General features: G+C 31.0%; 1 protein-coding gene across 1 annotated transcript; it reads left to right on the top strand.

Annotated features, from left to right (window-relative positions):
- Window positions 1-102: 102 nt before the first annotated feature.
- LOC149478628 (uncharacterized) lies at window positions 103-13,080 on the top strand. Its single transcript, XM_089709029.1, has 3 exons — window positions 103-240; window positions 923-1,048; window positions 10,125-13,080. Exons 1-3 carry the CDS (start codon window positions 199-201, stop codon window positions 10,278-10,280), a joined length of 324 nt encoding a protein of 107 aa, XP_089565155.1. The 5' UTR covers window positions 103-198; the 3' UTR covers window positions 10,281-13,080.
- Window positions 13,081-13,153: the final 73 nt, after the last annotated feature.

The following is a 13,153-nucleotide window of genomic DNA, read 5'->3' as shown; positions in this document are numbered from 1 at the left end:
TTCGCTTCCGCTTCTCAAATTATAATCTGTTGCCTTCCTTGTGACACCTGTCTAATCGGTCTAATGACATTCCACATTTGACATTCAATTTTATTATTCCTCATTTTTTGTTCAAGGAAAATGGTCGTTTTGCGGTTTCGCCTTTTATTAGTGAAGTCTAGTGAATTATAACTTAAAAAATTAAAATTAACTGTGAAAATGACAGAAAAAGAGATCACAATGGAGGAATTAGACGATTCGGTGAGTTAAGTGGTGATACATCATTAAATCTTTGTTTAATTGCTATGGTTTTATTTAGGTCAGTGCGCCGCTTCCCTATATAAATAATTATTGAAATACTACTTTACTCGCTCTAATTCCCCTTGTAACTTTGAACTTGAGTATGCATTAGTGTTCTACGAATTTAGTTTGAAACAAAACATGCATTTTAATTGCTTTTTTATTTACATAACGGGTGTGCCGCATTTCGTTTGTGTGTTCAGAGGAGATGAGTAATACTTGTTATTAAAAATACAGTATTGTTCAGAGCTGTTTATGGCCTCTTATAAGACTGTATGGAATAACAAACAGCACTAAAATTGAAGACTGAGTTTACTTTGTATTTAGATTTTCTGTTGTATTTTTTGACTTTCTGATGATAACAAATACTTAACAAAGACATGTCATTGATAAGATTTGCATACAACTGCAAAATCAACATCATTTCTTTGCAATTCCTAATTACTTCTCATTTACTTCCTGTATGTACAAATGGGCATGTATTTTCTATAAAAAATACATGCACCTATCTTAATAATTTAACTTTCATTTTAATTTTGGTTTACAAATTATTTCATATTAGTTATACTGACAAACCCAGAACAAATTACAATATTTTACATTATTTACCTTACTATAAAATGAATCTTCTTAAAATAAACAGATAAAACAAACCAATGAACAGCTGGACCTGATGGAATGGAAACTGGATGGAGGTGGAAAGGAGCTGGTGGCTCCGGTAGACCATCAGGATGTCTGCCTCGTTAACTTAATTAAATCTGTCTCAGAGGTGAGATACACTTATTGCTCAACAGTTAATAGTGTAAGGTATTATAGCATATTCTTATTCGAACCTGTTTATAATAATGATGTATGTAAAATCTATGACAAACAATTTGTAATAGTGAATACCAATTGTATAAATATATTTCAAATGTCCTAGAGTTATTTTGTGACATTTTTAATGAACACAGAAATAATAATGAAATGATACTGCTATAGTAATTTTGTGCATGGTGTGCACTCTTTCGTGATATTCAAATGGATATACCTACTAACAAACATAGTATTTCAAGTATTTGTATAACAACTAACACTACATAGCACTAGCTTAACTAAACCCTGCTACTAATATACTAGCTGCAAAGATATTATATAATATTAAATATATCTTAAAAAAGATCCTTTAAATACAAGGAATCACTGAAACTTATGTACATATTATATGTTTTTAGTTAATTCTTATTAGATTTATTAATTGAAGTTACACAGTAAATTACAGTTAGGGATAAGAATATCAATAGGTTCTTATAAAAATACAAACAAATTAAGTCAATATATAAATATACATAATTGTTATCAGCCCTATTATGTAGTTTATTAAAGACCATGTTAGGAGGCCCTTAATCTTATCTATCTTCAAACATGTGCAATCTAATGACTTTGAATATATAAAGGAAGTGCATTTGTCTTTGATTTTTTATCTCTACATCTATTTAAATGAAGAGTCATTCTATTGGTCATTGTGAGCAAAGAATACTCTGGATTAAAAGTAAATTTTAATCATATTTTAAAGTACTTATTCAAAAACACTAAAAAAAATTCATTATCTTTTGTATCATTTATATACGTAAAAATGTAATATTGCATATCGGTTTAACCTATCACGCGTCTGGCGCACAGCCGGCACCGATCCCGATAGTGTCGAGGGAGTTCACGAAATCTAGCTTTTTTATGACTACCGAGTTTGAAAATTTTATTTACCCTATTGTTCTATAATTATATGCCATGTATGATATATTTTTGGAAAGAAGAAGAAACTAGTTATAGCATAAAAATGTAATCATGACGATATATTTTTTCTATATAATTATAGAAATTGATTTAATTTTGTTTTAATTTTAATTGCTTACATACTAACACTTACATGATAATTCTGAGTTATCAAATGATCATATTCACGTTTTCATATCACTACACGATTGCCAAATACATTCACTTATGTTTTCACACATTTAACACAACGTATTTCACTATAAATAATAACAAATCTCCATTATTCACAAACAAGAAAAAAAGTGCCATTTTGCGTCTTCCGCACTGAAAAGTTGAGACACTTTTTCACTGAGTATTCTTCAAATATCCCTAAAACCAATATCATAAACGTATTCTACGTACAATTTCCAGTAATATACGTCTCAATTATCACTCATCTAATTATTCCTCTCGGCATAATTCACAATCCAAATATTCGTTGAACAAGACAAATGTCACAAACTATGGCCGATGACGCAACTCAATCAATGATTCACTTTTTTTTTTATTTTGTGGTTTTGGTCTCTATTGCCTGTCTCGGAGTCGTGTCGATTCGAATTATAAATGTTTAAGGCATAGAGAAATATTTTTTATACTGGAAACATTCACTTGTAAGTCTCTACTGATGACCTTCAATGTCACGGGCCGCGTTAGGCACAGAGTTTGTGCGCAGGACGCTACAGTACAATTTGCGTTACGAGTTACGACACAAATATTGTGCGTAGAACGTGTCACGGGTTAAACACGTATTTAACCGACTTTCCAAAAAAGAACAAAATGTTTTCAAATCATAAAAAATGCCGTTATTAACATCTCATACTTTAATTTAGCATGAACTCGCTAAAATATTATACGCTTACATTCGATTGATATTACTCTGTCTCACAACTCTCACTTATGCGAATTACGCAAAATAATCTATATCTATACATATAATAAATCTGTAGAAGGGTCAATTCTGTACATTGAAAATATTGAAAAAATAAATAGCAGGGGTGTTACTGGATCGATACCAAACCCAAATATGTGATTAAAAAAATTTTTGTCTGTCTGTCTGTCTGTATGTCTGTATGTGAAGGCATCACGTGAAAACTAACGGTTCGATTTCGATGAAACTTGGTATAATTATACCTTATTATCCTGGGCATAAAATAGGATACTTTTTATCCCGGAAAAATACGTAAAAAAAAAATCTTAATTTTTCCGCGCGGACGGAGTCGCGGGCGGAAGCTAGTAAAGAATATAATTTTATTATATTAAAAAATGAATTAAATTTTTACATAGACGTAAAAGTGTAAACACTTAACATACTCATTTATAAATATAGTTCATTCAAAAAGCGTCAATTAATTACGCTTTTCTAAACTAAATTACATGACATTCATGATCCACTGAACATGGCCTTATGTATTAGTCGAAAATAGAAAAGCAATCAGCAGAGCTATTTAAAGAAACATGTTATATACAGCTTGTACTATAATGTAACTTGGCTTGAATCTCAGTTTTATTAGAAACTAGTTGTGCCTCGCGGTTATATCCGCATTGATTTGAGGAAAATAACTATTTGTATATAACCGTGTATGTCGTTTATTTATATGGTTATATCAACGGAAGCTGTAAAAATCGGATCGGAAAAAATAAGTATTTTTTCCCGCTTTTCCAACATTTCTCATGGCTGCTCAGCTCCTTATTGGTCGTAGCCTTCTTCCATTGATGGACTGTCCAACATATACCTAATAATTCTTCTATTCGAACCAAAAGTTCTTGATATTATTATAGCGTATTCGATAAACACTCTTCGGCTTAATAATAAAAAAGTAAATAAAAAAAAACAAATTTCATTTAGTTTTAGATTAGTTACAATCATATCTATTCTAAAAAGCTCCACAAAAACCAAAAATATGTTTATTTTTAGGTACCACTTTCTAGTCGAGTTGAGAGCTTGTGCCTATAAACAAAGTTTAGAATTTTTCGGCACTAGTGTCAGAACTAGGTCAATATTTTAGACCAAGATCTTTAGTAGTTGCATTGGGAGTTGAATATTTCAGTGAACTATTTCTATTCCCACACAACCTAGAAACGAACCGTTTTACGAGATTTCTAAAAACACCAACTAAAGATTTACAGATACATAGATATTAGATACAACATTATAATTTGCAAATATATATCGAAATATATATCAATATATATATCGAGATATTGTACGCGTGTATTAATTAAAGTTTGAAAACGAAATAGCCTCCGTTACACCGAATATAATACCTTTTCAGCAGCACTTCAAGAAATCTCGTTGAAGTTGGTTCAGACGATTATAGGTTTAAATATGGACAAATAGACAAATATGCCGTATATGTTTTCATGGTACATTAAAAAAACACGCAGAATACTGTACTTTTACTATTTAACCCATTGACCACCGAGCGGCCCGATCGGGCCGAGACACAATAGATTTTCTATTGTGTCTGTGATCCGAGGACTGACGGATTAATATACTATTTAATGATCAATAAAATATTTATTGCGAAAAGGCATAATAAAATAGCTCCTATTTGCTACCATACACTGTAATGATAAACATTTAATTAGCATGTATCTGATAAACATTGACGCAAACGAGTATCTATTGAGTCAATATTGCCTTTGTAGTGCTAAATATTATCGGCTGCATTTGTTGTCTGGTATTTATGATAACACTAGCGGTCCGCCCCGGCTTCGTCCGTGGTACATATTTCGCAATAAAAGGTAGCCTATGTCCTTTCTCGGGTATCAAAATATCTCCATACCAAATTTCATGCAAATTGGTTCAGTAGTTTAGGCGTGATTGAGTAACAGACAGACAGACAGAGTTACTTTCGCATTTATAATATTAGTAGGGATTAGTAGGGATATAACACATCTTTGAACATTTTATGGGAGTTAATAGAAAGGAAGAATAGATGAATAAATTATTGGACTGATTACAATTATTTATATTTAATATTTGGTTTTATAGCATTCAAATGAATGAATTTATAGCATAAATAAGAAATTTTTTAAATATGTAATAGAAAAAATTCAAACACGAGTCGCCATTAGAACCCGTGTCTTTCGCCTTGCCGGAGTGACCGAGAGGCTAGGCGTTACCCCGGCATGGCGAAAGAGGCGTGTTCGAATCCCGCCCCGTAATAGATTTTTTTTCTATTCTTAAAACAAATAATAATATTAATTAAGTTAATACTTCGCATCTCCTTTTCTTAAACTGTCTTTTTTACGAAAATCGTAACTGTAAGAAGATTGTTTAAAACGTAAAATATTTATTTTTCAGCCCCTTGCGTTATAATTGATGACAGGTCAGAATTTATTCAGTGTTCCATTGTGTATGCTTATAGCTTGCCATTTTATTTAAATTTAAACATTTATTTATTCAATAAGAATTCTTCTAAAAGCACTTTTGAATCGTCATAACTCATAACAGATTAAATATATATCACCGAGTCGGAAAGTATCTATAGTTGCTCTTGTAAAATCATGCCAATATTACATTTTAATTTTACATACTTAATATTACAAACTAGCTGTGCTCCGCGGTTTTACCCGCAGTGCTTCGCTGCTGTTCGAGATGATTTCATATAGCCTATGGCCTTCCTCGATAATTTGGCTATCAAACACTGAAAGATTTTTTTCAAATCGGACCAGTTGCAGTAGTTTCAGATATTAGCGCGTTCATACAAACAAACTCTTCAGCTTTATAATATTAGTATAGATATCACAATAATCGTTCTTTATTCCAATATCGCGTTGTCTATGAACAATGAAGCGAGATTACAATGTGAATGGAGAATGGAGTATCATAATAGCAGACGTTGAAAGCTTGGACATTGATAACAGTACATTGTAGTTAACCCTTAAAGCTTTTCTGTCACTTTTTTAGTACATGTACTTATAGCCGTGTAAATCTTGAACGTTCCAAAAAATCTAGAAAATTGACTACGTTGGAGAAAGTACGATTACAATCCTTTATTTTTCTCCTACATGCCAATTATAGAGAACATTTGATTCGTGTGCTAGGTGACTGTTGATTTTAGGGATTCCCGGAATTAGTGATGGTTTGTGTTTCTGGTCAATAATAGCTTTAATGAAATAGTTTCCGTGTTTGATTTCTATTGATTTAACTTTCAGGTGAGATAAACTGTTGTTTTTGCTCTAAAGATTATGAAATATTCAAAAAATTCTATGACAAAATATTCGAAATATAGCTGGTCCGTTTTTTCGGACAGTGCCGTAGATACAGGTAACTAATAACCATTTGGAATGTCCCAAGAAACGGACGTTGCCATGATTCGTACTTTAATAAAATATCACTTTTATGGGATTTTCTTGCTTTAGAGTCTTTAATTATATGTAGAATTATTTTTAATTAAGTTCAAAATGACGAATATAATCTAAGATCAGTTAAATCTGTTGGGTCTACAATAGAACCGGGAGTTCCTCGACCTCCACATGCATTTCGTCTAAATGTCCTAATCATCGGCCAAATATCACTTCACATTTAGAAAAACCATTATTATCTGTATTACATGAAACCAAAGGTTGCTTGACACGAAATAATAAATTTTATTTAACATTCCATAAAACTAAATAGTGTGATTGAGCTCGAGAGGGCTCAATTATCATTTGTTAGGTATTTAGTTAAAATTGAAGATTTTTTTGTTATAATAGATAGTGAAAATACTGCGATACAATAAAACAATAAAATGCTACTTGAAATTGTTTTCAATTGTGTTATATTAAGTGAATATTTTTGTTTTTCATTTTTATTTTATAAGCTGTATTACAGCGTTGTCCGTTTTTTGAGACAGCAATGAAGACGGGGTTCTTGGCAAAGGCCGTTTTAACGGACATCCTGAAAAACCTACTTACAGAAAATTTGTTTTATTTTTTTCTCTACTATAGTATTTTTTAATCAATAACTATCACTAAAACCAATTCTGAAATATCTGGGTACATTATTTCAGGGCTTGCCGTGTTAAGGGTTAACTGACATAACAAAACAATGGATGGTTTTTGTCGTGGATTTTTTACTTGAAGATTCATAAAATCTATACTAATATTATAAAGCTGAAGAGTTTGTTTGTTTGTTTGTTTGAACGCGCTAATCTCAGGAACTACTGGTCCGATTTAAAAAATTATTTCGGTGTTAGATAGCCAAATTATCAAGGAAGGCTATAGGCTATATATCATCACGCTAAGACCAAAAGGAGTGGAGCACTGCGGGTAAAACCGCAGGGCACAGCTAGTATCTTATAAAGTAGAACATATTTTATATTATAAAGTAGACGTTGCGTAAAAATATGAAATAAATAAATTAAACTATTATCGAAAGGGTAACGTATCTTATTATTCTGTAAAACAGGAAAATATAATAAGAAAATAATAATGTTGTGATATTTTTGATAGATTTTAAAATCAAGTAAGTACCTATAGACTAGAGTAGATAATTTTTGAAAAAAAAAAAAATCGCAGTCGGATGAAACCCATTAGAAAAGGAGGGGAATATGATAAAAATGTAAGGAAAAATAAATTACGGTCAATCCGAGTTTGGGAAGTGGGAGGGGAGAGCTTTTAAGAGAAAAAAATGGTCTCTCTCGATTTCCGACAAAACTACAAGTCCTACGGAAAAAAGTTCAATGGCAAAGTTGTAGGTAATAAAAGGATCTACAACTTTTGTATTAACTATTTTTTCACATAACCTCAAAACTTAGGTGAAAAATTCAAATAACCAAGTTTTTGGTTTTTTATTTTTATCTACTTCAAAATTTATTGTTTTTCTACGAAATTTGGTGAAAACTTACTTTATTATGTCGCAAATACACTGTAATTTATTTGATTGAAAATATTTATTTTTTCGCCTTATTTTGAATTAATACCAAAAAAACAACCTAATTTTCAATCGAAAAGTCACCCGTCAAAATATCAGCTTTTTTCAAAAACTTGGGGTGCCTTTTATTCATTGAAATCTCTACTTTCATATGGTGTAAAAAAAAATAAACACCACCATAGTAAATGTTCTCAGGAAATGCATACAAACAGTCTGAAAATTAGCTTTTACTAAATCAGACACACTTCTCGAACTACCTGAAATGTTTTTATCGACATCATTTTGCTTTTGAATATGCTGTAAAATACATATTAAACTTAGAACAGACAATTATTTTTCTTTTGAAATATTACCGAAAAGCCGATACAAGAGAAGATATAGAGTTCAAGAAGTGTGCCTGATTTAGTAAAAGCTCATTATCACACTGTTTGTATGCATTTCCTGAGAACATTTACTATGGTGGTGTTTATTTTTTCTTACACCATATGAAAGTAGAGATTTCAATGAATAAAAGGCACCCCAAGTTTTTGAAAAAAGCTGATATTTTCACGGGTGACTTTTCGATTGAAAATTAGGTTGTTTTTTTGGTATTAATTCAAAATAAGGCGAAAAAATAAATATTTTCAATCAAATAAATTACAGTGTATTTGGAACATAATAAAGTAAGTTTCCACCAAATTTCGTAGAAAAAAAATAAATTTTGATGTAGATAGAAATAAAAGACCAAAAACTTGGTTTTTTGAATTTTTCACCTAAATTTTTAGGTTATGTGAAAAAATTGTGAATACAAAAGTTGTAGAACTTTGAATTACCTACAACTTTGCCATTGAACTTTTTTCTATAGGACTTGTAGTTTTGTCGGAAATCGAGAGAAAACATTTTTTTCTCTTAAAAGCTCCCCCCTCCCGCTTCCCGAACTCGGATTGACCGTAATTTATTTTTCCTTACATTTTCATCATATTCCCCTCCTTTTCTAATGGGTTTCATCCGACTGCGATTTTTTTTATCTTTTCATTATTTTCAAAGGCTTCTACCCCAGTCTACTACATCGTTTTAAAATTAGACATTTTTGTCTCCGATAGAAACATGTTTTAATTACAAAATGGCAGACTATAAGCGTTTCGCTTTAATATTAGTTGACGGGCTTAAATTCGATACGAGGTTTAAACCAGGCCCGAAAGTGTATAATATAGTACTAATAATGTACTTTTGCGAAAGCCTGATCAACAGGAGGCAGTGTTGTCGCTTAATATAGGGCTTCTCATTTTTTTGCAGGAGTTGCCATGTCGATAAATAATTGTGGATACGATGTCGTTAAATGGCTGGGTAATTTTTATTAATATAATTTTTTAATTTGTATTTTATTGATAGAAATGACATTGCAAAAGTGGTACCTACATAGTTTCATAATAAAATTTATTAATTATCTTTATCAGTACTTGAAAAGCAAATGAAAAAAATTGGAGAATGAGTTTCAATATTAAAAATGTAATAAAAAAGTGTCAACTCTTATTTTTGTGTGCTTTTAGTTCCTTAACTTATCCAGCCATTTTTAAGCTTAAATTTAATTTTCAACTTCGCAACAACACTCACAAATTACTTCCCATGGGAGACCATGTCCATGTCATTATTTCTACAAATCTATTTGTATTTACAACGATATTTTAGCTCTCTTTCTAATCGCTTATGTGTGAAGAGCATTAGAATATTCGTTTCAGAGATGTCAAACATTTGTGTGCAATGTTGTTATGTATTGCCAGATGTTAAATATTTTCATATTTAAATATTGATAGAATATTTTAATAAAGTAAATCTCATTTAATTATGCAAGAAAGACCAAAAAGTTATATTTAACTAGCGGTCCGCCCCGGCTTCGCCCGTGGTACATATTTACGTTTTCTCTACATAAAAACCATCCTCGTACTTCAAGGAATATAATAAAAAAAGAATTATCGAAATCGGTTCAGCCGTTCTCGAGTTATGCGCTTACCAACACATTTTGCGATTCATTTTTATATATAAAGTAAGATAATTGCAATATGTTATATAATTTAACATCTGGCGCACGTATTGCCAAACAACAACATTGCAAACACAACCAAGGGTCGTTCCACACTTCTTTTTCATCATAAAACCGCAACGTGTGAACCGACCCTAACGCATAGATCGTGTATACAATGTTCGTACACAGGTGCGTTCTGACTATCAGCAGTTGCGTCGTGAACTGATCGAGGTGCAGGCTCTACAGCGGGAACTGTCGACGCGACTGCGTACTCAGCTGCGACTTGTTCACGGCAAGTTCGCGCGACTGCGACAAAGAATCGCAGCCGCGTCGCCGCCACGTTAAACTAACATAACCCACTGCCGATACTAGTCATCGTCTTTTGGAGATCTTTAACTATAAATTTACAGAGGCTTCCGTTACTAGTGAAGTGTAGTAACGTTTGCACGTAGCGGTGAAAACGCTGCGTGTCGAACGCTCGTGCGCCCGTGAAATAGCTGTCAATTATTCCCTTCTCTTCCGATTCCTATTAATTTTACTAGATTACATTGTAAAGTTAGTGCCAACGTAATTTAATAAATGATAATATTCAATGCACTATTAGCAATAATAATTAATCACTAGAATTATAGTGTTATTGATCTCAGTAACTGAGAATTAACTACTTGAATTAATTACAATATAATATGTATAAGAGGGGATAACTACAGTATGGTATGCGGTGTGGAAATATTTTTGTATAACTTATGAATTGTTTGATTTGTTTATGGCTAGTCTTTCTTGGGATTAGTGCAAACGATTATAAATTTACGTGAACTGTTTCGTATGTACTGACCCTAATGTTTATTTAAGAATATGCGAGGTATGTCAATGTCTAAATTAATGAAAGAATGTCGGTGCTATGTATTTGAGTGAAGCAAGGTACAGAAATCTCAGGTCTGAATGTCCCATTCAAATTGATAAAAACATTGTTGATTTTTCAAATTGTCAATTGTAATTCAATCTTCAAATAATGTAGATATTATACGTTTATATGTGAAATTAAAATGTTAAAAGACATCGAATATAAAAGTGGGAATGGTAGATATGGATCGAATTTAAAACAATGTTCAATTTAGTTTGAATAGACCGTAGCGCTTCGTCTGTACCTTACACGTTTATCGTGGCTAGTACTCTAAGGTTTAGAACAAATTTACATTAAACAAAAGTCCTAGAATTTAAATGTTGCATTTATTTTTTCGCATTTTACATTTAGGGAAATTGTAATGTGTCATTACATTGTAGTTATCACATATCGAATATTTGCATGCTTCTACTGTTTATATTATCTGTGCACCGGGCGAGCGGCCATTTCAGATTTTATAGCGCGAAAATGCTACATAGCTTTGACATTTATAAATTCATTTTTCACATATTTTAAACAGGTTTATTTACGAACGTTGCTACTTTTATTAGTGTTGTGATAGGTACTAATGTTGTAAATTAAATTATATGTACTTATCTGAAAAAATTCTTAAATAATATGCCGCAATGTTTTGTCGTCTTCCATGTCATAATTATATTTTCCATTCTGTATATTTTTATATTACATCTGCATGGACATAACTATGTTTTAATTTGTTGAAAATAACCGCTCGCCCATTTAAATCTCACTGTAGTTGTAAGAGAAATACATGTCTGATACTATGTATAAGTCTTAAATTATCGTATACTTCTAGAATAGATTGTAATGTTTAGATGTTTTTAAATTTGTTCAATGTGTTACTTATCGTTTCGTTGTTATATTGTTAAATTTTTATAAATAAAAGAATTTTGGGTAAGACCACACCAGAAAAATCTAAAATTGTATCTTACCTACTTACTAATAATTTTATATCAATATTATATGAATATCCTATGAACAGGAAGGATTGATTTATCGTATTATTATAATAAATGGCGGTCCGCCTCGTCTTCGCCCGTGGTATATATTTCGCAATAAAAGGCAGCCTATGTTCTTTCTCAGGGTCTAAAGATTATCTGTGCCAAATTTCATCAAAATCGGTCCAGTAGTTTATGCGTGAAAACCATACATACATACATACATACAAACCTTTCCTCTTTATAATATTAGTATAGATTTCTCTAGTCTGGTCTTACCCCAATATGTTCAAAATTGTTTTAATTTTGGTTATGAATATGTCTTCTATTCACATCTATAAGCGGAAAAATCATTGTCATTGTATACAATATTCACTGATAATTACCTAATTTAGTAAACATCACAAATCACATTTGTGCACGTATATTTAATAATGATTTAGGCAAATCAATTGAAGAATTAATATCACATCGTCCACATTGCAGCGCACAGACTATTAAAAGTTACTCACATTTATATACTTAACTATAGAAAAGATTAGAAAGTTGATTGATATCACTATCAATAAATGAAGTGCCAAATATGAAACCACTTATTTTTTCTCGAATAATGAAAACTTAATCTTCACGATGTATATTTACTATGAATATAATCATCAATTTTTATTTTCAAAGTGCTTTAATGTTGTGCTTTAATATTTTATTTTTAACTGTAATTTTTAACAACATCTTAAATGATAATGATCATTTAATCTTATGATGTAAGGCGGCCAACTTCCTGGCAATGAATGTGGGACGTTAATTTGAACTGGTGTACTTTGAAAGCCCTTGTTATTTAATTCTGGTATTGTATCCGAACTCCGAATGAAAATTAGAATCAATTTTGTGCTTATGTTATGAAATTCTTATTATATTACTTGAGTTAAAATATCAAAAAGCCTCATCTGAAATCGTTATTATTCTTTTCGTATTTATCACTCTATCTAGTATCTTGTATGTATTGAGAAAAAGGTGATGATTTTTGTTACTGTTCAAAAATTCAAAGAGGCTACATTAGTATTATTTGTCTACTAATTTGGCCGCCTCATTTATAATTATTATTATTATAAAATAAACAACTTCGATGTCCAATTTCGACAATATTTTATTATTCCTATTTTTAATAATTAGTTTATTTTCTATAAACTAGGGGTTCCGTTTAACTATAATTATTATATTGTGTCCGAGACATTTACAACCCATGTTTAGATCAATTTTTTTAATAAATAATATTTTATGGTTGAAATGTGTTTTATTTTATCCTTTTTTAATACCTACTATGCTTAAACAATTTTGGTGAAAAATGAATACAAAGGATT

This window comes from Colias philodice, chromosome 21 (genome assembly GCF_061535455.1).
Source record: "Colias philodice isolate Cphi_HAF_F1 chromosome 21, ilColPhil1 Martin Lab GWU primary, whole genome shotgun sequence".
Classification (NCBI taxonomy): Eukaryota; Metazoa; Arthropoda; class Insecta; order Lepidoptera; family Pieridae; genus Colias; species Colias philodice.
The sequence above is the reverse complement of the archived record's forward strand: the minus strand, read 5'-3'. Positions and strand labels throughout refer to the sequence as shown.

What these genes read in the sequence shown, in the direction of transcription:
- LOC149478628 (XM_089709029.1), top strand. Translation starts at nt 199, where the DNA reads ATGACAGAAAAAGAGATCACAATGGAGGAATTAGACGATTCG. An exon ending in TGGAGGAATTAGACGATTCG is followed by an intron (nt 241 to 922) that starts GTGAGTTAAGTG and finishes TAAAATAAACAG; the next exon opens with ATAAAACAAACCAATGAACA. An exon ending in TAATTAAATCTGTCTCAGAG is followed by an intron (nt 1,049 to 10,124) that starts GTGAGATACACT and finishes GTTCGTACACAG; the next exon opens with GTGCGTTCTGACTATCAGCA.